A 24,788-nucleotide genomic window follows, 5' to 3' on the forward strand; every position below is an offset into this window, starting at 1 on the left:
ATAAAAGCCATTCAATTTCTAGTACATTGCTTTCCAGCAGCATTAGCAAACTTAAATGCACTCTTTCTTACACAAAAAGTAAAACACGCTACATACATTCTTCTTCCTTGCTTTTTTCACTTAACCTATATTCAGGAGAGTTGTCCATATTATACATAGAGAGCTTCCTCATTCTTTCTAATTTTTTTAATGGTTATATAGTATTATTTTGTGTGGATATAATATAGTTATTTACCCAATCTCTTCTTGTGAAAATTTGTAATTTCCAATTTTTTTTTTGCTAATACAAATAATGCTGCAATAAATAACCTCAGACTTCTGTCATTTCAAATGTCTGCAGTTTATCTACAGCATAAATTCCCAGAAGAATGAATGTCAGGTAAAGATTAAATCAAGGGTAACTTTGCATTTAAAACTTAGCAAATTGCTATCGCAGAAGTTGTATTCCAATCTTTTACTCCCATCAGCAATATATGTGAGTGCTTCTTTTCACATAGCCTCCCTAACAAAGTGTGTGTGTTTTTTTTTGCCAATTTAATATATGAAAATAGTGTTTCAATGTAGTTTAAATTTCCTTTTAATGAGATTAAATGTCTTTTAGATTTTTTAAAGCCATTTTTATTTTTCTGTGAACTATTTATGTCCTTTGCCCCTCTAATCACATACATATATACTGCTAAGAGAAGCTTTGAAAGCCTTTTTGAAAATAGATTTTTGGACTCCTTCCCATACATATGGAATCAGAATGGGTTATATATGGGCTCGGTAATTTATATTTCTAAAAAGCAACCCAGATTTAGAAACCACTGTTCTGTATCATCAAAAAGATTGAAAGATTGGTCACTGTATTTGCAAAAGCTTAAAGAGAATTACCTCCAAGGTTATGTTAAATGATCGCAACATATTGTGAATTAAAAATCGACGTAAACATTACCATTTACTATAAAACAGTGTAACTTTTGAAGGACGAGAGATGAGTGGCTTATGTTTCAAAATACAACTTTATAGAAAACTTGAACTTCTGAGCGCTCTTAAACTTGAAGCAGAGGCAGTAGTTCACTATCACGAGGATAGTACAGGAAACAAACAGAACTCGGAATTAAGCAATGCCAATAAACGAGGTGGCCTTCCATTTACCAGTAATTGACTGATCTTTCTGAGCTTGCTGCTAACTCCCAAGTTTTAACAAGAATGTCCAATTTAGGATGCCACAATAAAAATGTATTATTTTGATTCAGATTAAATTTTGGACTACACAAAAATTAGAAACTGGCTGGCTTTCTGGAGGGGAAATTATATCATTCACAAGCTGAGAAGTAGAAAGGGCATAACAACCCCAACATCATTCTGCAAAACGAAACAATCGTGGAAGCTGTGGATCAGTTCCTTAACGGGGACGGGGCAGGGCGGGGCTAGGCTCAGGGGGTGGGGCTAGCGTCACTACCAAGACCTCCCGCTCGCTCCTCCTCGGTGATGTCAGAGCCCGAGCCCGCCCCAGTCGGCTGAGATCCTGTTAGCGCCAGGGTCACGCGCGCCCCGGAAGCTGCTGCTTCGTCGGGGGTCATGATGGGGAGCAAGATGGCGTCTGCCAGCAGGGTCGTACAGGTAAAGAGATTCAGTCCCCTTTGCGCAGCTTGGGCAGTAGGGATGGTGCTGACAATAGCAATGGTACTGGGAGGAAAGGCAGTGGTGGTGGCTGCGTGGTGACCGCGGCCCTGAGTAGGGTCAGCGGCAGCTCACGGGGGTGTATGACAGTTGGACCTTGAGCCTTGGGCCCGGGCAGTGAGCCGGGGTCCGGAGCTGAGGGCTCGAGCCCCGCCACGGGAGTGCGGCCTCTCGGCAGGTAGGCGCGCGGCTGCTCGCGCTGCCTGGACTCCAGTAGGATCGCGCTGTCCCGCTTTGCAGTCTGAAGCTCAGCTGCCCTGGCCAATCGCCGTTTAGTGTTGTCCGTCGTGTCCCTGTTCAGCCAATCAGGAGAAAGGAGGTAGCGGGAAGCGCGAGGAAGCGACCCTGAATCTAACCCAGTGTCCCTTCAAGGTCTTGGGAACCGCCGGACACCCCACGGGATGCGTCCTCGCCCGGGACCTGTTCTTCCCAACCCCTCCGGGCGCCTGGCTTCAGGCCGGATGGGGAGAATAGGGAAAAAAGGGTATTACTTAAGTTTATATCTGTGTATATTTTAATGTTAATTTCCCAAGGCTTTGTTTCCTGAGTTTAGATAGGGAGCTGGAGGAACTTTGTTATAATCTGCACATCAACTGCTGACTTCTGATAGTTTTTTAATCTGCTTTTCCAACTGTAATCTGAAGCTGAAATAGGAAAGATAAAATTGGTATATCCATGGCCACAACCTCCACTTCTGTGGTTGGTTTATATGATCTTTTTAAATCTTGAAAGCACATCTTATGATTAACTTTTAATTTTGACAGGAGACCTACGTATCCCTTCACACAAGTACAGGTCTTTAACGGCCTTTTCCTGCAGTTGTTTCACACGGAATGATAATCCTAGATCTCAGTCTTTAGTTCCACTTTAGTGAGTGAAATTTTATTTATTCAGGTCAGTGGATAGTTACTGAGCTTTACTAAATATTATATGAGGACAGGCAAAACATTTGTAATATTTTCATCTGATAAAGGTGTCCTTAATATATAACCTAATTTAAAACGTGTAAATGATTTAAGTGGGTACTGCACAAAAGGGGATATCTAAGTAAGAATAAGCCTGTGAAAATATGATCACCAGTACTCACCAGGAAAGTGCAAATTAAAACCAGGAGGTACTACCACTACACACTCAACAAAATGACTTAAGATTAAAAAGACTGAATACCAAGTGTGGATGAGAACCACCTGAAACACTCTGCAACACTCATACATTGTTGGTGGGAGTATAACATGGTACAGCCACTTCGGAAAACTATTGGTCAGTTTCTAATAAAGTTGTGACACAGGAATTATACTCTTAGATTTATACCCAATAGAAGTGGATGCATATACACATGAAATGACTTGTTTAAAATGTTCACAGCAAGAGCACTGCAACAGTGGCTCAGTGGCAGAATTCTCACCTGCCATGCCGGAGACCACAGTTTAATTCCCAGTGCCTGCCCATGGCTAAAAAAAAAAAAAAAAAAAATCACAGCAGCTTTATTCATAATAACTACCAAAGCAGAAACAATCCAAATGTCCATTAGCAGGATAAACAAGTTTTAGATTCATGAAATAGAACAGTACACAGCAGTAATAAAGAATTTTATTTGTCTACTAACCAAATAGATAGTATGTCAAAAAGAGGTGACTAAGCATATTATCTAGAGGTATTAATATAAACATAAACATACAAAATACAGATCTTTCTAAATACCAAAAATAACCCACACAAATGAAAGAAAATTATGGTGAAGGATTTTAATTTAAATTATCATAAAATGATACAAGAGAATTAAGATCAAATCTGTGGGTTTGTATCCATAAATATAAATAGACTTAACTCCCTACAAAAAATATTTTCAGATTGACTAACAAAAATTCAATAGTATGCTATATATATGAGGCACACCCTAAAACAAATATATTTAGAAAGATTAAAAATACAAGGACAGGTGAAAATCTGTCAGACAAATGGAAATAAAAAAGCAGGAGTCATGTCTTGATATCAAATAAGGTAGAATTTGGAACAAAAAGTTCTAAAAAAGACAAAGAGAGACACTACAATTCACAGTTAAGAAATAGTTGTTAGATGGGGGACATGACTCCGAGAGATGAGCCTGGCTCTGGCACCGGGGATCAACAATGCCTTCCTAACCAAAAGGGGAAAAGTAAACATAACAAAAAATACGTTATCAGTTGCTAAGAGAGTTCAAATAGAATTGAGAGGCTATTCTGGAGGCTACTCTTATGCTTCAGCTAGATATTGCTGATTACTACAGTTTACCAGCCCCCAACCAACATCATTCTTATAACCCTAAAGAACACCCAGGGCTCCATATGCGATCCGACAAAAGTTGCACACACTAAGTTTACTTTTTAGAAACCTAAAACCTCACTTGCATCCTAGGCCAGATAAGTCCTGAAACCTAGGGGTGCCGGTTATCTCCCAAGAACGTCAGCCAGCTCCATCCCCCATCCCTATCACCAATAACCCTTTTCAACATGCAAAATGTTAGAATGAGCGTTACCCAAATATCCCTAAAGATTGGGAAAAGGAGCAAAGGAGAAAGAAATAGTTGTATCTTTGTATTCTACTACTCAGCAACTTCTTTCATAAAACATAAACTCTAGAAGATCTAAGGAGAAATTGATAAATTTTTAGAAACTTCAGCATACCTGTTGATAAATTAAACAAAAAGTTAAGGTTATAGAAAATCTAAAGAAGATAATATTGATCTTATAGATCATATGAACCATGATAATAGAGTATATCTACTTTTAAGTACATATGGAACATTCATAACAATTTATCATACATTAGATTCCAAAGAAAACACTAATATAATCCAAAAAAATACAAATAAAAGAAACTGCATTCTCTAAAAGGCAATGAAATCAAATAACAAAAATTTTTAAAAAAGCAAAAACTGACTCTTAATATGAATATTTTGAAAAATCCTATTAAACGGTGCTTGGGTTAAAGGGAAAACAAAATGAAATTGTAAAATGTGTTGGAAACAACAGTAAGAAAACACCCCATCTAAAGCAATGATCAGAGGAAAATTCATAGCAACAATACCTATCTTCATGAAAATAAATGAATTAATATCCAATTCAAAAAGAACATAAATCAAAAGAGCAGAAAAAATGTGGTAAAACCCTATACTCATACATGTTAAAAACTTAATCAAATAGGAAGTGATAGAAAATTCTTTAACATGACTTCCCCACTAAAATTAAGACGAAATAAGGATACCCAGTATTTCCACTATTGTTTAACATTGTATCAAAAGTATCAGCAAATACATTTAAAAAGAAAACAAAAGTTTAACACTTGGAAGAGGGGAAAATGACTTCTGTGTGCACGTAAAGAAGAAACTACAGTAAAGTAGTTGGGTATAAAATAAATTATATCCTTCATGTATAAAAAAAAGAGGAAATAATGGAAGTCAAAACCCATTTACAAATAGTAATAATGTATGTAAATAAATCCAGTCATAAACTTAAGAAGAAATAAGTATACACATCCTATATGAGGAAAAATAATCTGAGAATCACTAAAGAAGGCTTGAACAAATGGATAGACATACAAGATTTTTAATAGTAAGATTCAACATTATGAAGATGTCAGTTCTCACTAATTTAATTTATTTACCTCAACCCTAATAAAAATACCATTTTTTTTCTGGAGCTAAACAAATTGATTATTAAGTTCATTGGAAGAATACACAATCAAGAATATTTTTTTAATAATGTACATGAAGGGCTGTGAGAAGGCGAGGTCTTGCCCTATCCTTATTAATATAAGTTGTAAGTGCAACTGGAATTGCTATATGGAAAAAGACAACCAGGTCTATTGCTTACACCATATACAAGAATACATTTCAAATGGATCTGATATCGCAATGTAAAAAAATGAAACCAAAATTGCTTAGAACTATACAAACACACTCATTAGTGCATGTAAAACTGGTAAAATCTGAATGAACTTATCAATCAGGGTGACATCTAAGTCATGCAATATGAAATCTATATCATCTTCACAAGTTTTTTTTTATGACTTTCCTACCCCATTTTTATTTAAAACATAAGTCTGTAATGTAAAAAAGATTCAAATAATGTTGGACATGAATCATTGACTAATACAAGGGATTTTTTAAAAATTTTTTTAAGTAAAAAAAAATTACAAGAAACACAAACATTCCCAACACCTACACTCAGCAATTCACAATATCATCACATAGTTGCATATTCATCATCATGATCATTTCCCAGAACATTAGCATCAATTCAGAAAAAGAAATAAAAGAACAGAAAAATATAACAAACAAACAAAAAAATTTTACAGGCAATACCCCTTACTGATCCCTTTCATTGATCACTAGCATTTCAAACTAAATCTATTTTAACATTTGTTCCCCCTATTATTTATTTTTATTCCATATGTTCCTCTCATCTGTTGACAAGGTAGATAAAAGGAGCATCAGACATAAGGTTTTCACAATCACACAGTCACATTGTGAAAGCTATATCATTATACAATCATCATCAAGAAACATGGCTACTGGAACACAGCTCTACATTTTCAGGCAGTTCCCTCCAGCCTCTCCATTACATCTTGGTTAACAAGGGGATATCTACTTAATGCATAAGAATAACCTCCAGGATAACCTCTCAACTCTGTTTGGAATCTCTCAGCCATTTTGTCTCATGACACTTTGTCTCATTTCACTCTTCCCCCTTTTGGTCGAGAAGGTTTTCTCAATCCCTTGATGCTGGGTCTCAGCTCATTCTAGAGTTTTTCTCAGTCCCTTGATGCTGAAACTCACCTCATTCTGGGATTTCTGTCCCATGCTGCCAGGAAGATCCACACCCCTGGTAGTCATGTCCCACATAGAAAGGGGGAGGGTGGTGAGTCTGCTTGCTGTGTTGGCTGGAGAGAGAGGCCACATCTGAGCAACAAAAGAGGTTCTCCTGGGGGTGACTCTTAGGCCTAATTTTAAGTAGGCTTGACCTGTCCCCTGTGGGGTTAAGTTTCATATGAACAAACCCCAAGACTTGGGGCTCAGCCTATAGCTTTGGTTGTCCACACTGCTTGTAAGAATATCAAGAATTCAACTTGGGGAAATGGAGTTTTCCCCCGTTCTCACCATTCCCCGAAGGGGACTTTGCAAATACTTTTCCACTCACTGATCAAATCACTCTGGGATTCATCCGGGCATCACCTGGACAAACCAACAAAATTTCATGTCCTATACAAAGTTCAATGTACTTAAGGTGTTCAATCAACTATCTACATAAGTTATTTTAGGAGATGCACTAGTCAAAGTATAGATTTGTACCAAGTAGACATTTTTTGCTTTAGTCTCACACAGTAGTTGAAATTTTAAAATATTAAGTACCAGCTATTTTCAGCACACTGCAGTAATGACATTCTTTTGTTCTTCCTCATGCAAAAACATTTTTTAAATTTGTACATTTAGTCACTATCATTATACACTCTAGGCATTCCTAGATTACACCATCTCAATCTTTATCATCTATCTTTCTTTGTGATTTCAATTATGCCCCAGCCCTCCTCCCTCTATCATTCTCATATGCAGTGTTAAAACACTTCATTCAGGGTTTTAACATAATTGTATTACAGTTAGGTAATATTGTGCTGTCCATTTCTGAGTTTTTATATTCAGTCCTGTTGCACAATCTGTATCCCTTCAACTCCAATTACCCAATATCTTACCCTATTTCTATCTCCTGATGGTCTCTGTTACCAAGGAAATATTCCAAGTTTATTCACTAATATCAGTTCATATCAGTGAGATCATACAGTATTTGTCCTTTTGTTTCTGGCTAATCACACTCAGCATAATGTCCTTAAGGTCCATTCATGTTGTTACATACTTCATAACTTTATTCTGTCTTACAGCTGCATAATATTCCATCTTATGTAAATGCCACAGTTTGTTCAGCCAACCGTCTGTTGATGGACATTTTGGCTGCTTCATCTCTTGGTAATTGTAAATAATGCTACTATAAACATTGGTGTGTAAATGTCCATTTGTGTCCTTGCCCTCATGTCCTTTGAGTAGAGACAGCATATAGATGAGTCCTGTTTTTTAATCCATTCTGCCAGACTATGTCTTTTGATTGGAGATTTAATCCATTAACATCCAGTGTTATTACTGCATGGGTAGTACTTTCTTCTACCATTATGCCTTCTGGATTTTATATGTCATGTCTAATTTTCCTACTTTTTACCTTTACTCATAGTCTTCCTTTCTACACTCTTCTCCACACCTCTCTCTTCTGTCTTCGTATCTGTCTCTAGTGTTCCCTTTAGTATTTCTTGCAGAGCTGGTCTCTTGGTCACAAATTCTCTCAGTGATTTTTTGTCTGAAAATGTTTTAATTTCTCCCTCATTTTTGAAGGACAATTTTGCTGGATATAGAATTCTTGGTTGGCAGTTTTTCTCTTTTAGTGATTTAAACATATTATCCCACTGTCTTCTCGCCTCCATGGTTTCTGCTGAGAGATCTATGTATAGTCTTATTGGGCTTCCCTTGTATGTGATGGATTGCTTTTCTCTTGCTGCTTTCAAGATCCTCTCTTTCTCTTTGACTGCTGACATTCTGATTAGCAAATGTCTTGGAGTATGTCTATTTGGATCTATTCTCTTTGGGGTACGCTGTACTTCTTGGATCTGTAATTTTAAGTCTTTCATAAGAGTTGGGAAATTTTCAGTGATAATTTCCTCCATCAGTTTTTCTCCTCCTTTTCCCTTCTCTTCTCCTTCTGGGACACCCACAACACGTATATTCATGTGTTTCATATTGTCTTTCAATTCCTTGAATCCCTACTCATATATTTCCATTTTTTTCCCTATATTTTCTGTTTCTTGTTGGATTTCAGATGTTCCGTCCTCCAGTTCAGAAATCCTGTTCTGTCTCTTGAAATCTACCATTGTAGGTTTCCATTGTTTTTTTCATCTCTTCTACTGTGTCTTTCATTCCCATAAGTTCTGTGATTTGTTTTTTCAGACTTTCAGTTTCTTCTTTTTGTTCTTTCCTTGCCTTCTTTATATCCTCCCTCAATTCATTGATTTGGTTTTTGATGAGGTTTTCCATGTCTGTTCGTACATTCTGAATTAATTGTATGTCATTTGAATTGTTGGTTTGTTCCTTTGACTGGGCCATATCTTCAATTTTCCTAGTGTGATTTGTTATTTTTTGCTGGCATCTAGGCATTTAATTACCCTAATTAGTTTATTCTGGAGACTGCTTTCACTTCTTTTACCTAGGGTTTTCTTGCTGGATGAATTTGTTGTCTATCTGTTCTTTGACATTCCGTTCAGCTTTATCTGGACCTTTAGCTTAAGTTTTGTTTAACAGAGGAGAATTTTTCAGTTCTTGTTTTCTTGTTTCTTGCCCTGCTTGTGTGGTGCCTTTCCCCCCCACACACTTAGGAGGGGGTCTACTTAGATATTATAGACCCCAGCCAGATTTTCCCAGACCAAACTGGCCTCCTATCAGGAGGAAAGAGTCACCTGCGTCGGTTTTCCCTGAGGGTGAGGCCCAGCAGGTTGAAAGACTTTCCTGTGAAGTCTCTGGACTCTGTTTTTCTTTTCCTGCCCAGTATGAGGTACTTGTCTGCCTGCAGGTCCCACCAGCATAAGATGATGTGGTACCTTTAACTTTGGCAGACTCTCCCTGCTGGGGGCATGGTGGAGACAGAGGAGAGGTTGTAGGCTGGTTTTAATGGCTTCAAATTTGTGGGAGGGATTCCACCTGAGGTGGGCTTCACCCCTCCCCTGGGGAAGGCACAGGCTCCAGATAAGCCCCCAAAAGAGCTCACTTCTGCCTATGCCTGGGGCAGTTGCAGCCTGAAAAGTCCTGCCACTGTATCCAGAGGCAGTCAAGCCTTTGTAGATACACAGCCACAAAAACCTCTGTTTCCTTCTTTGTTTTTTTTTTTTCCCCTTTCTGTCAGTTCTGCCCCCTTGGCGCTGGGACAAAAATGAGCAACCTCCGCTTTGATCAGGTTCACCTAAGCTGGGGGCCTATTTTTAGTAGCAGAATTTGTTAATTAGTTCCACAATTGGCGTTTGATTGTGCTCAGTCCCTGCTGCTGGTAAAGTCCTTTCCTTTCCCCTCTGGGAAGCGACCTGTGGGAGAGAGGCGCTGTCAGCCGCAGCTTGGGGAACTCACGGTTCTGGGGGGTGCTCGCAGCCGGTCCAGCTGGTCCAGACTGGGGTACGCTGTGTGTCTGGTCACTGATGTGGCCCCAGGAACTGTTCTGTACTGTTTCTGGTTATTTAGTAGTTGTTCTGGTGGTCGAACTAAAATGCGCATGTTGTTAAGCTGCCATCTTGACCCGGAAGAATACAAGGGATTTAAATATTAAAATTATTTTTTAGAAGGCGAAAGAATCAACACATGGAGCCCGAAATAAGAGTGAGGGCATTTAATCCTGTATAGCTTAATGTAATGCCTGGATACGTCCTAGAATACATTAAGCAGATAACCAGCAAGTATTGGCAAAGCCCCTAGAGAGATCGGAGAAACAATATGGAAATATTAAGCTTGACCACCGGGGAAACCCCTGATGCTGTGTCAAACATTAGGGACACCCTAACCAATAGGCCAAGCCCTCATCTTGAGGCTTGCTCTTCTGAAGCTTATGTGTGTAGCAGAGAAGCTTAGCCTACCTGTAGGTTCTGGAGGACCTCTTTTGTTGCTCAGATGTAGCCTCATTCTCTAAGCCCAACATTGCCCTCCCCATTACATGGGACATGACATCCAGGGGTGAAAGTCTCCCTAGCGGTGTGGGAGATGACTCCCAGGGATGAGTCTGGCCCTGACACCATGGGATCAACAATGCCATTCTGACCAAAAGGGGGAAAAGAAGTGTAACTAATAAAGTATCAGTGGCAGAGAGGGTTCAAATAGAGTTGAGAGGCTACTCTGGAGGTTGCTCTTAGCCAAGTTTCAGTTAGACATTGCTGTCTGTCATAACCTGCCAAACCCCAACCAAAACCATTCCAGCCAATCCTAAAGAATACCTAGGGCAATGTATAAGATTCTACAAAGGTTCCATACACTAGAGTAACTTTCCAGAAGCCTATACCCTCCAAATGAGTCCCTGGACCAGATAAGTCCTGAAACCTAGAGGGCCCATCCTCTCCAGAACATGAGCTGGTACCATCTCCCTACCCCATATCATTGACAGACACTTCCAACATGAAAAATTTAGAATGGCCATAGCCCAAACAATCCCAAAGAGAGGTATGGAAAAATCAAAGGTGATGGTGGAATTATACATAGAAGATAGGATTTAAGAAATGAATATGAATGCTGAATCATCAAATTGATATCTCTTTTAGTCTCCAGTATTTTAGAGCAGCTAGAAGTAAAAATCTAAAATTGTGAAATTGGAACCCATGTCAAAGTCTGAAATATGTTCTACAACTAATTGTCGTGCTAGGCTTAGAAATGTATAGTTTTTTTGTATATATGTTATTGTTCACAAAAAAAAAGAAGAAAAAAAGTCGATTGTGATGATAAAAAAGTACTTAAGTCTTCTAGTCTTCTATATTCTGGAGCAGCTAGAAGGAAAACTATGAGAAGATCATATGGTAGCCCATGACAAACTCTGGTTTGTGTCCTCTAACTCCTTGTTGAAGAGTGCTTTTTTCTTTTTTTTGCTTTGTTATATTTCTTTTTTCTTTCCTTGCTTTGCCTATATGTTATATTATACAATAAAAAAAGTTAAAAAAAAAAAAAGCAAAGGGATCAGGGTTATATACAAAAGAGATCAGGAATCTGTAAGCTGCTTCTAAAATGAAATGAGCATTAAATCTGTGGTAAAATCAGAACATTCCATCCCTGCCCAGAGTTATTTTGAGGTCAGTTAATACAGAAAAAAATTAGTACAGAAAAAAATGTAATGTATAAGGTACAAAGTTATTGTGAGCAGCAAAAAAAAAAAAAAAAGCAAAAACAAGTAACTAACTTATAGACCAATTTTTACAGAGTGGGAAATTTTAAATTGCTATCAAATAACAAATATTTTGTTTTCATTAAGGGGCCTATTTAGGAGGCTTAGGAAATTACTTCTTTTCAGTTAACTGTTAACAGTTTTAGTGCTTCATCTTTTTTTTTTCCATGCATTTTATTTTTCCTTTAGGTAGTCAAGCCACATACTCCATTAATAAGGTTCCCTGACAGGACAGACAACCCTAAACTCAGTGGTAAGTTATACTTTATTTAGAGTTCTAAAAATATGTGTGTATGCATATTTATAAACGAATATCCTAATAGACATTATTTCTCATTTTAAAAATCAGATAGACTTCTGTAGCTTAGATCAGAATGGTACCTTAGGTAATATGCAAGGAAAATTTAACTTTTTAGTCCCCATTTTAATAAGGTAGTGACTAGCAGATGTCCCTGAATTTTTTAGTGATAGAGTTATATAGGGGAATTTTTGCTCTTCCTTTCTTCTCTTCTTTCCTTTAGAAGGTTCTTTCCTGTTTACATCTGCAGAGATCATGAGAAATAATAACTATTTCTATATTTCTCTCCTAGCCTACCGTCTTTTCTTTCATTCACTCACTCATCTATTCATTCAATCAATAAATATTTGAGTGCCTTAGTCCTTAGCAACTATTGAATTAATTGGAGAAGATCTGGAAATGTTCTGTTTTTATCTGACCCTTTTTACCAGGTTCTCTGTCCCTCTTTATTATAAGTTCTTGTTCTTTAATTTTGGGAGAATTTTAACAAATTATTTAGTGACACTTTTAGTTTATTGTAACTACTATTGAAGAATTAAGATATTGGTGATAAATAAGTATTAAGGTTTTAAGAAAACTATCCTCATCAAGATTTACGAAAATCATAGTTCCCCATTGTAAGATATTATTTGTAAACTATAGGATGCATTGTCTTGTGAGGGCTTATGACAAAAATTTAAATAATGTGGGTTTTCCATAATGGGTTGAATCCTACTAAAAATAAGTTTTATTATTTCACAAAATTGTTTTGTAATTTACTAATTCACTTAACTTAGAATTACTTCCTTAATTGTTTTAAAAAGAACTTTATGAAATTATGTAAGAACCCAACTCAGGTACTTACTCTACAAATACTTACCTCTAATACTGAATTATAATTATAAGCATGACTTAATTATGCAATCATAGATAACTTAAAATAGTATTTTAAGACACATGAACAATTTTTCTAATTACTTTTTTTTTTAATTTCAGTATCAGAAGCTTTGAGATCAGCGGGAATACCATCTCACTCATCTGCAATTTCACAGCATTCTGTGGGAAGTAAATCACCAGAGTTGCTGATTCATCAGGGTCCTCCAGATACTGCAGAAATAATAAAATCATTACCTCAGAAATACAGAAGGAAACCTATGTCTCAAGAAGAAATCGAATTTATCCAAGTATGGTGTTTCTCTTTATCACCTGACTGTGCAAACCCTATATTTTTAGCGTTTGGAATTTTATATGCCACTTAACGTGCTCTTCCCATTGTCGTGTCAAAGTGTGGCCATAATAAGACAGAGATGGTCAGATAGGGTGGCACTTTGAGAAACAGACCATAATTGGAGCCCTCATTAAATATGCATGGTGATATATATGTATAGCGGTAGACATACGTAGATATATATTTCAAAACTGGAGGCCAAGAAATACTAATGATTATAGCCAGACTGACATTCAGAAACTATAGAGTAGAAGTTGTAAACTGGCAACCCATAGGCCAGATTCAGCCTAGACTTATTTTGTGTTTGGCCAGCAAGGTGCTTTAAAAAAGCTGAATAATGGTCAACATTTAAAAATGGGGAGAATTGATATAAAAATAAGAATTTCTGATTTCTATAGAAAAATAAGAAGATCTCGCTGCACAGGGTCAGTTATTTTTCCCGGCAGCAGTCAGCTGAAGCTGAGTAGACAGGGCCAGGTACTTGCTAGTTTACCTCAGCCACCCCGTCACCTTTGCACATTTGTTACCATCTGTCTTAGTTTCTTGGCTGCTAAAACAAATACCATACAGTGGGTTGGCTTAAACAATGATAATTAATTGGCTCATGGTTTTCAGGCGGGAAGTCCAAAATAGAGTTATCAGCAAGGCAATACTTTTTCCCAAAGACTGTGGCATTCTGGAGCTGGCTGCTTGCTATCTTTGGCCCTTGACCTGTCTGTCATGTGGCAATGCACATGATGGTATTTTCTCCTTTCTCCTCGGGGTTCCGTTGACTTCTGGTTTCTTACTCTTCCCATGGCTTCTTTCTCTCTGTAGCTTTCCCTAGTAGGCTTCCAGTCGTAGGATTAAGACCCATCCGGATCCAGTTAGGCCACACCTTAACTGATGTAACTTCATCAAAAGGTGCTATTTACAGCGGTTTCAAACCCACAAAGATGGATTAAGATTAAGAACATGTTTTTGGGGAGTACATATCTCCAAGGCACCACATCCTCCTAGCCCCTTTAGGCATTTGAATTTTTGACCTCTGCTACAGGGCCATATTTATTTGCAAATGTACAAGAGAATAATAGTAGTTTGGGTTAAATTCATCATTTTAATAAGAAAGTCAAAATAAGGATCACAGACTCAGCAGACAAAAATGAAAACATTCAAGTAGAGGGATAGGCAGCAGCGTTAAAGATATGTCTTTAGTTAGGCATTTTTAGTTCTGTATATCCTCATTCATTCAATTAATAGATATTTGTTTAATATATACTATGTGTTAGGCACTTAAAAAGAAAAGCAATCCAAGATGCTTACCCTCAAATAGTATAAAATCAGGTGATCCTCTCATACTTTTACTGAGGACAAAACTGGTGATTAGGTGTTTATGATTGTGAATCTGGAAGTGCAAAAGTGAGAGAAGTGTTGAAGAGTAAGGGAACCATGACTAAATATGTTACAGTACTCTGGGAGAGATGAGTGAAAGCTGTGTTTACATACAACTTTTGTGTGCATTGTGTGGAATTCACACTATGGTACTTTAAAGTACATAATGCACAGGGAATTCGGAAAGGGAATTTTTACATGAGAAAGGTGTGCATGTAAGAGGAGAGATCGAGACTCTAATGACAGTCTGGATTGAGGTATGTACAGTAGAGACATGATGGCGCAGGAGGGCAGCTGCATATGATGGATGGCAACAGTCCGGAATCGACCTCTATGGCACAAACCACTAACTGAATTCTATCTGTATCTCCTAACTATCAGTAGTGTACTAAGTACTATATAGAAGACAAAGGAAAAACAAGTTGTGGTCCCTGACTGCAAGGTGTTTAGAATCGAGATGGAGAAAAAAAAGAGAGACAAGAATATTTAAATAATAAGATAATGGAAGAGATGTCAAAAGATTGATATTAAGTGCTGTGAGTCATTTTAAGGGACTAACTAAAGCTTGTAATAGAAGAGGGATTTGACTTGAATTATAATTGGACAGAATTAGTATTATCCATGTCCATAAAGTTGGATTTTTTTTAAACAATGAATACCTAATACTTTTATAATGGGTGAGGAAAGTTAAAAAACTGAAAACTCCTAAAATGTACGTTTCAAACTATAAAAATTCCATTACTTGGAAGGAGATGCTCCATTTGTAGAAGAAAAAAATGCTGTCATGATAATATAAATAAGAGTAGGACCCAGGGTTTTTTCAGTTTTGGGAATAAGAGAAAGAATTAAAACTTATTTTTAGGCATAGCCATTTACTTACAAGTAACAGCATAGTAATTATAAAGCCATCATACCACTACATTAAACTACAGAACTGTACTTGCTAGACTTTAGTTTTGCATGACACTGTTTGTCCAAAACATTCTACAATTCATGTTTTTAACTCATTTAGACTGACCTACCCATCAGTTACTCAAAAGTAACCAGAATGCTGTAGTCTGTTAAGAGGCAAGAAGGTAATGTTTTAAGAACACTGGGCTGAGTAAAGGCTTCTACTTGTCCCAGTTGTACTGGCAGCAAGAGATGCTCTGGACCATCCGTTCTCAAAGGGTGGTCTGCATACCTTGGGGGTCCCCAAGATTCAGGAAATCTACAATGTCAAAACTATTTTCATAATACCAACATGTTATTTGCCTTTTCACTATGTTGACATTTGCCCTGATCATGCACAAAGCAGTAGCAGTAGCACTGCTGGTGAAGTTAGCAAGAACCAAGGCAGCAACCACCAGATTGTAGTAGGAGTCACAGTATTTTTCACCACTACAAAATTGCTGAAAAAAGAGAAAAAGCACAAAACAACTTAATTTAAGAGTAATCTTGATGAAGCAGTACAAATTATTTTATTAAATTTCAACCATTGAGCATGTCATTTCATATTCTGTGTGATGAAATAGGAGGTATGCATAAAGCATTTCTGCTATATACCAAAGTACCATGCTCGTCTTAAGTAGAAGCACTTATGTGATTGTTTGAGCTGTAAGCTTAAATTAGCTGCTTTATTAATGGAATATCATTTTTACTTGAAGTGAAGATTGACAAGCTATGGCTGTTCATACTTTGATCCCAGGAGATGTTTTCTCAAAATAAAAATTTCAACCTGTTACCTCAAGAAAAAAATGACAGTGATAAGTATCAATGATAAAATTTGAGCTTTCTAGTGAAAATTAAAATTTTGGCACCTTAAAATCCATTGGTGCATGACAGACAGAAGGATTTCAAGTATTATGGAAATGCTTTCTGATTCCACAGGGAAACTAATACCATTTGGCCAATTTTGACATAGTTATTAAAAAATAATGTCCAGTGTGATTAGCCAGAAACAAAAGGACAAATACTGTATGGTCTCACTGATATGAACTGACATTAGTGAATAAACTTGGAATATTTCCTTGGTAACAGAGACCATCAGGAGATAGAAATAGGGTAAGATATTGGGTAACTGGAGCTGAAGGGATACAGATTGTGCAACAGGACTGAATATAAAAACTCAGAAATGGACAGCACAATATTATCTAACTATAATACAATGATGTTAAAACACTGAATGAAGCTGCATATGAGAATGATAGAGGGAGGAGGGCTGGGGCATAAATGAAATCACAAAGAAAGATAGACGATAAAGGTTGAGATGGTGTAATCTAGGAATGCCTAGAGTGTATAATGATAGTGACTAAATGTACATATTTAAAAAATGTTTTTGCATGAAAAAAAGAACAACACATGTGTATTAGTTAGGGTTCTCTAGAGAAACAGAACCAACAGGGAACACTTGCAAATATAAAATTTATGAAAGTGTCTCACGTGACCGTAGGAACGCAGAGTCCAAAATCCACAGGGCAGGCTGCGAAGCCGATGACTCCAATGGATGGCCTGGACGAACTCCACAGGAGAGGCTCACCAGCCAAAGCAGGAATGCAACCTGTCTCCTCTGAGTCCTCCTTAAAAGGCTTCCCATGATTGGATTTAGCATCACTAATTGCAGAAGACACTCCCCTTTGGCTGATTACAAATGGAATCAGCTGTGGATGTAGCTTACGTGATCATGACCTAATCCTATGAAATGTCCTCATTGCAACAGACAGGCCAGCGCTTGCCCAATCAGATGAACAGGTACCACAACTTGGCCAAGTTGACACCTGTCCCTAACCATGACAGTCCACCCCTTGTCAACTTGGCATATATATATATATATCACCTTAGACCATACTTACTTTCCAAATGAAAACAAATAAGCGCACATTTTTTTTTTTTTGACAATACTCAACTGTCCTGCATATAACTGGAAACACATTAAATCTCTCCAGAAGAGCGTGCAAATCCTTGGGCAACATTCATTCTTAAACTTGATATCTTACAACTTAAATAGTATAACACAAACAAAACAGCATTACAGTCCTCGTTTCTGTAACTGATCACGTGGTCGAAGTTCATATTTATCACTACCTTCTTCCACTACCCATTCCATGTTCCCTTTCCCCTCAGCAAGCACTTCAGCTGGCCGTGGTTCTTTGCCTGGTGGGGTGACCCAAACCTTCATTCCTGAAGTCTCAGAGCCATTAGTGGTCCTGCCTGGATTGTGTTGTTGCAGTTTTCCATTGATTTTAATCACAGGGCATGGTAGTATTAATAGACGCCCCAGGGGATCTCCTATATTCCAAGAAAACTCTTCTTTACCTCCATTATGTAGTTGCAGCCCTACTTCCTTCTGATAGTCAGGGTCAATTACCCCAGACAATAATGTAATCCCCTTCTTGGTGTGTTGATCCAGAGGCATAAGTAGCCCAAAGTGGCCAGGTGGCAATCTTAACTTCCAGTTCAGTGGTATCACTGTTGTTTCTCCTGGAGAAAGCACACCCCGTTTTGGAACTAAAACCTGTAGACCAGCAGAACTCAGGGTAGCAGGGACAGGAAGCAAAAATTTTCCTAGTGGATCACTAGGAGTAATAGTGAGTGGCACCACACCCATTTCCACCCCTTGGTTCCTGGACCCATGGATCCTGGCTATGGGAGAAACAGCACCATACAGGGAACACTTGCAAATATAAAATTTATGAAAGTGTCTCACGTGACCGTAGGAACGCAGAGTCCAAAATCCACAGGGCAGGCTGCGAAGCCGATGACTCCAATGGATGGCCTGGACGAACTCCACAGGAGAGGCTCACCAGCCAAAGCAGGAATGCAACCTGTCTCCTCTGAGTCCTCCTTAAAAGGCTTCCCATGATTGGATTTAGCATCACTAATTGCAGAAGACACTCCCCTTTGGCTGATTACAAATGGAATCAGCTGTGGATGTAGCTTACGTGATCATGACCTAATCCTATGAAATGTCCTCATTGCAACAGACAGGCCAGCACTTGCCCAATCAGATGAACAGGTACCACAACTTGGCCAAGTTGACACCTGTCCCTAACCATGACAACATGTAATGTAAAAAAAAAAAAGAAAGTCAGTCTAGTAGATGAAAAAAAATAATGTCCACAATTATCTGAAAAGGCTATTAAAATATTCCTCCTTTTTCCAATCACATGTCTAGCTGAGGCCAGATTTCTTCGTGTTCTTTTAACAAAACAAAATATGGCAACAGATGGCATACAGAAGCAAATATGAGAATCCAGTTTCTATTAAGCCAAATATTAAAGAGATTAGAAAAAATGTAAAACAGTCACACTATCATATTTTTTGTCTTGGAGAATTATTTTTCACAAAAATGCATAATATGTTAATATGTAATGGGTTTATTATTGATATTTGTAAATTATTTTAATTTCTTAGTTTTAATTTCTAATTTAGTGAATATCAATATACTCATGTGAAAAAGAGCTCTTTGGGGCCTCAATAATTTTTCAGAATATAAAAGGGTTTTGAGACCAAGAAGCTTGAGAATCACTGAGCCGTGTCAGTCCTGAGCACCTTGCAGAGCTGATGTTATGTTTGTAACAACTGATAACGGGCTTTCCATAAAACATGAAATTGTTTTTAAAAAATTAAAAATCATTTACTTAAAACTGCATAGATGAAACATTTCCTGTATAAATTTAACACTAATGTTATTGCTTTGTTTTTTCTTTTTCAGCGTGGAGGTCCAGAATAATCACTGACAGGGCTACTGTTTATCATCAAAGAAAATAATTATCTTTACAATAAAGGGATTTCCAAATGACAAATGATCTATTGTACATTAAACAACTTTAATAAAATATTCTTTAAAAAAATGAAAGAAAATTTAGATGGATACTTGTATCTCCTAATTTATGTATCTTGGTCAGCTTCTCCACAAGTTTACCTAAGTATTTATAAGCTTTATAATTATTAATGTTAAACATTTTTAAATGCTAGTCTATTAACTTACTCTTATCAAGTTTTACTCCTGTTGAACTATTGAAAGCACATGATGTCTGGTAAAATACAGGTTTCACCTAATTTCACTTTTCTTTCAGGTGCTGTTTAGGGATGGAAAGAATTTATCAGACAGAATTGCTGCTGATTAGGATCAGTGAAATAATGACTCCATTATTTGTTCTCAATTCTTTAATGTTTTTACATTGACAAGGTTATTGGAGTATAACTGGCTTAATAAGCATATGCTATTTTCTTTTTTTAACATGGGCAGGCACTGGAAATTGAACCTAGGTCTCCAGCATGGCAGGCAAGAACTGCCACTGAGCCAGCATTGCCTGCCCAATAAGCATATACCATTTAAAGGATAAAAATATAGCCAAGGTGAAACATGACTTTGTGGTATTGAGACTGGGGAGATAATGCAAAAGATTATTACTTGTAATCTACATTCAGAAAAAATGTGAAAGAATATAAAATGGAAAATAAATGAAGAGTTTAGTGAATATAGCATAGGAATAAGTGTTTGACTGGAAATTGCAGTTGGTAGGTGTTAAAATGTCATTTTCTGTGGTTTATTTTTAGTGTTTTGATTGTGATCATGTATGCAAATTGTGATAACCCAGTAACTTTCTCAAACTTAATGTATGAAAACCCCATAAAATCAACCTAAAGATTTACCTTATTAAAGCAATTTATGAAACTTATTAATAAGATCTTTCTGTGCCAAGAGTATGTTATTATTGTGTAAGTAAAGGCTCACAAAGCTAAATAAATTCTCTTTGACATCCTTCATGCATTCTAGAGCATGCTTGAATTGTTTGCAGGGTAGAATTCTTTCTCAGTATGTTTCTGCTCAGTTTTCTTTAGGTTAACCTATACTTTTCTGTACCATTCCAGAACTGATCTTCTGCTTTTGTAAATTGTGTGTTGTGGCCTAGAATAAATATTGCTCAACTCAACATTTGAGAGAGGGTTGATGCAGGCAATGTGTTGCTATCTAAGCTGTTCTGGTAACTCATGAAAAAAACAATTTATGATTCCTTTTTTTATGATTTAAAAAATTTATTTGGAAAAAAAAATTAACATTCTTTCTTTTAAGTTTCTCATTTCCATAAAAGGAAGCTCAGGACCAATTTTTTGCTTTTTAAGCATCTAGTATTTAGTCCCATAGACTAACGGATTTGGTTCAGGTACTAAAGAATGGTTTAAGTAATACTCTGGGCCAGCAGTTAGAAATCCCAGTTGGAGCTATGGATGAGGGCTTCCTTTACTTCAGCCACTGCCATGAAAGTCACAGTGAAAAATATGTCACTTTACAGAATGTGTGAGTACAGGTGTTCTCGATTGCTAGCTGCTGGAATGTGATATACCAGAAACGGAATGGCTTTTAAAAAAGGGGAATTTAATTGGTAGTTTACAGTTCTGAGGCTGAGAAAATGTCCCAATTAAAGCAAGTCGATAGAAATGTCCAATCTAAGGCATCCAGGGAAAGATAACTTTGGTTCAAGAAGACTGATGAGGTTCAGGGTTTCTCTCTCAAGTGAAAACGCACATGGTGAACAGTCAGGGTTTCTCTCTCATCTGGAAGGACACATGGCGAATACGGTGTCATCTGCGAGCTTTCTCTCCTGGCTTCTGTTTCATGAAGCTCCCCGGGAAGCGGTTTCCTTCTTCATCTTCAGAGGCTGCTGGCTGGTAGACTCTCTGCTTCATGGTGCTGCAGCATTCTCTGCTCTCTCTGAATCTCCTCATTCTCCAAAATGTTTCCTCTTTCATAGGATTCCGTAAATTAATCAAGACCCACCCGAATGGGTGGAGACATGTCTCCACCTTATCCAGTTTAACAACCACTCTTTTTTTTTCATTTTTTAAATTAATTTTTTTATTTAAAAAAAATACCAAAAAAACACCAAACGCAAACATTCATAATTTATCATTCCGTTCTACATATATAATCAGTAATTCACATCATCATATTATCTAAATCACAATATCACATATTCATCATCATGATCACTTCTTAGAACATTTGCATCTATTCAGGAAAGAAATTAAAAGAAAACAGAAAAAAATCCATATATACCATACCCCCCACCCCTCCCCCTCATCGATCACCAGCATTTCACTCTAAATTTATTTTAACATTTGTTCCCTCTATTATTCATCTTATTCCGTATGTTTTACTCGTCTGTTGATAAGGTAGATAAAAGGAGAATCAGACACAAGATTGTCACAATCACACAGTCACATTGTGAAAGCTATATCATTATATAATCATCTTCAAGGAACATGGCTACTGGAACACAGCTCTACATTTCCAGGCAGTTTCCTCCAGCCTCTCCACTACATCTTGACTAACAAGGTGATATCTATTTAATGCGTAAGAATAACCTCCAGGATAGCCTCTTGACTCTGTTTGGAATCTCTCAGCCATTGACACTTATTTTGTCTACTTCACTCTTCCCCCTTTTGGTCAAGAAGGTTTTCTCAATCCTTTGATGCTGAGTCTTAGCTCATTCTGGGATTTCTGTCCCACATTGCCAGGAAGGTCCATACCCCTGGGAGTCATGTCCTACGTACACGGGGAGAGTGGTGAGTTTGCTTGCTGTGTTGGCCGAGAGAGAGAGAGAGGCCACATCTGAGCAACAAAAGAGGTTCTCTTGGGGGTGACTCTTAGGCCTAAGTTTAAGTAGGCTTGACCTATCCTTTGTGGGGTTAAGTTTCATATGACCAAACCCCAAGATTGGGGGCTCAGCCTATAGCTTTGATTGTTTACACTGCTTGTGAGAATATCAAGAATTCAAGTTAGGGAAGTTGAATTTTCCCCCTTTTTCACCATTCCCCGAAGGGGACTTTGCAAATACTTTTTTATTCACTGTTCAAATCATTCTGGGATTTATCGGGACATCACTCTGGACAATCCAACAAAATCTCATGTCCTACTCAAGGTTCCATGTACTTATGGTGTTCAATTAAGCTGTCTACATAAGTTATATAAGAAAATGTACTTGTCAAAATATAAATTTTAACAACCACTCTTGACTGAGTCACATCTCCAGGGAGATGATCTAATTACAGTTTCAAACAAACAGTACTGAATAGGGATTGGAAGAAACGGCTGCCTTTACAAAATGGGATTAGGATTAAAACATGGCTTTTTAGGGTACAGACATCCTTTCAAACCAGCACAACAGGTATGGCAAAAGCCACGTCAGTAAGAACTGGTGTCAGAAAATGAGTTCCCAAGAAGTGTTGAAAGAATTCTGGCTAGGCTTAGAGTGAGATAACCTGTATTTTCATTTAGGGGTTTAGCACTTAAATGTAACCATCACCAAGTTACTTAGTTTGTTCAAGTTTCATTTTTCGTCTCCATTACCGTACAGTTTAGTGTATCGGGGAGGATCAAGTTAGTGTATTATCTATTACTTGGTAAAATAATATCACCCCCAAAACTCAGTGGCTATAAAATAATCATTTCATATCTTTCATGGTCTCTCTGCGTCTGGAATTCAGGAGCAGCTTAGCTGGGCAGTTGCAGTTCTCCTGAGGTCGTAATCAGATGCCTCTTGGGGCTGGATGATCCACTTTAAAGATCCACGTGGCTGACTGTTGGTGCTGGCTGTCGTTCCCCTCCACATGCCTCTCCATAGGGCTGTCCGGGCAATTCCTAACATGGCAGCTGGCTTCCCCCAGAGTAAATGATCCAAATTCTCAAGGCAGAAACAGCATCTTTTATGACGTAGCCTTAGAAATTGGAATCACTTCTGCCACTCAATTTCTTGGTCAGACAGAACAGCCTGTTTCCTTGTGGGAGACTATACAGGTCCATTAATACCAGGAGGCAAGGATGGTTGGGGTCCATCTTGGAAGCTGGTTACTACAGATGGGTAAAAGTGCTTTTGTAAACTGTAAAAAGCTATACGAATGCGAAGTAGTATTTTATATACATAACTACCCCATTACCCCAGAATATCATCTTGATACTTGTCATCTTACCCAAAACGTTTCCTTGTCAGCAGCAGGTATGATACAGTGGTTATCAATTCATGTGCACTGCACACTTGGAATCTCTAGCTTCACAAGCGTACCATTACTAAAGGTGAGGTTGGATTAGTATTACAGTGATGTCTGTCATTAGAAACTGTTACCTGAGTCTGCAACATGATACATCACTGGGATAAGTTGCCACAATTAAAAGATATAGTACTGTTAACGATGATGTGTTTTCTGTACTGTATTAGAATTTTGCCTGCAGGCTCATCAGCGCGCAGTAAAAACCCAAGTAGTGACAAAGGGCTGAAAGGTGACCAATAAAAATGATTAACAAACTGAGCACTTAGCTATCACACCATATTCTTAGGGCTTTACAAGTGCAAACTCATTTAAACTTCGCATCATCCCTATTACAGAATAGGAAACAAGCACAGAAGTCATACTTGTGCCCAAGTCGTACTACTAGTGACTGAATGCTAATGGTGCCAGTATTAAAATGCAGGTTCCAGAGCAAGAATCCAACCTCTACACTACCTTAACTATGACTGGCCTTGCTAATTGCCCTGCATTTCCTACACATATCTCTGAAAATAAGGATTCTGAATTCTTAGAAACACCCATTGCAAAGAAAGGGAGGAAATATCATTTCTTTCTTCCAGCTGCTTAAGTCCCAAAGCTGGAAATATCCATTTTTTTCACAATCCATATCCATACTACGAGCAAATCCTATTGGCTAGAAGCCTAACTGGCAAGTTATCCCAGTGATACATCATGTTGCATAACCAATTTAATACAAGCCTTATGGATTATTGTAATAATCCTATTAACAGGTCTTCTTGTTTCTCTTCTTGCCTAAGTCTATAATGTCGCCTCTCACAAAAGCCAGTGTACCTGTTAAAACATAGTCAAATCATATCATTTTTCTGATAAAACCCTCCAATGGCCTTTCAGTGATGTTTTCCCTGGATTATCCTATCTAAAATTTCACCCACTTCCCCCACCCTCTTTCCTGTTATATTATCTCCGTAGGACTTTTCACTATATATCATAACATTTTATTATTCGCTTGTTTTATTGGAAAGCAGGGCTTTTTATCCGTTTTATTCCCTTCTGGCTTTTTACTCTATAGCTGTGCCTGGTACATAAAAAAACATATATTCATTAAATTAATGGGTTCAGTTTATTTTGTTGATTACAATGAAAATTTATGAGAATCAAGAGGTTCGGTACTGATCACAACCAACCCTTATTGATCACAGCAAGCGATCAATAACTTTGCACCTCAATTCTGACAACCTTGTGTTTAGTCTGTCGT

The 24,788-nt window shown here is 37.6% G+C and overlaps 1 protein-coding gene across 3 annotated transcripts; it reads left to right on the top strand.

Annotated features, from left to right (window-relative positions):
• Nucleotides 1-1,481: 1,481 nt before the first annotated feature.
• On the top strand, nucleotides 1,482-20,426 carry KGD4 (alpha-ketoglutarate dehydrogenase subunit 4). 3 transcript variants are annotated; one of them, XM_077117411.1, is made up of 5 exons: nucleotides 1,482-1,605; nucleotides 11,835-11,898; nucleotides 12,919-13,106; nucleotides 15,534-15,597; nucleotides 19,215-20,426. In XM_077117411.1, the coding sequence occupies exons 1-4, from the start codon at nucleotides 1,564-1,566 to the stop codon at nucleotides 15,576-15,578; spliced, it is 339 nt and encodes a 112-aa protein (XP_076973526.1). In that variant the 5' UTR covers nucleotides 1,482-1,563; the 3' UTR covers nucleotides 15,579-15,597; nucleotides 19,215-20,426. The 3 variants fall into 3 exon arrangements, 2 of the variants coding, with proteins under 2 accessions (XP_076973526.1, XP_076973527.1); XM_077117412.1 differs by lacking the exon at nucleotides 15,534-15,597 and having other exon boundaries at nucleotides 19,215-20,422; XR_013158039.1 differs by lacking the exons at nucleotides 1,482-1,605; nucleotides 15,534-15,597; nucleotides 19,215-20,426 and adding an exon at nucleotides 1,914-2,149 and having other exon boundaries at nucleotides 12,919-12,966.
• The last annotated feature ends 4,362 nt before the right edge of the window (nucleotides 20,427-24,788 follow it).

Source organism: Tamandua tetradactyla, chromosome 9 (assembly GCF_023851605.1).
Source record: "Tamandua tetradactyla isolate mTamTet1 chromosome 9, mTamTet1.pri, whole genome shotgun sequence".
Classification (NCBI taxonomy): domain Eukaryota; kingdom Metazoa; phylum Chordata; class Mammalia; order Pilosa; family Myrmecophagidae; genus Tamandua; species Tamandua tetradactyla.

Bases quoted from the DNA above. Each gene is read 5' to 3' on its own strand.
- KGD4 (XM_077117411.1), top strand. From the start codon at position 1,564: ATGATGGGGAGCAAGATGGCGTCTGCCAGCAGGGTCGTACAG. The intron at 1,606-11,834 runs GTAAAGAGATTC...TTTTTCCTTTAG, and splicing joins CTGCCAGCAGGGTCGTACAG to GTAGTCAAGCCACATACTCC. The intron at 11,899-12,918 runs GTAAGTTATACT...TTTTAATTTCAG, and splicing joins AGACAACCCTAAACTCAGTG to TATCAGAAGCTTTGAGATCA.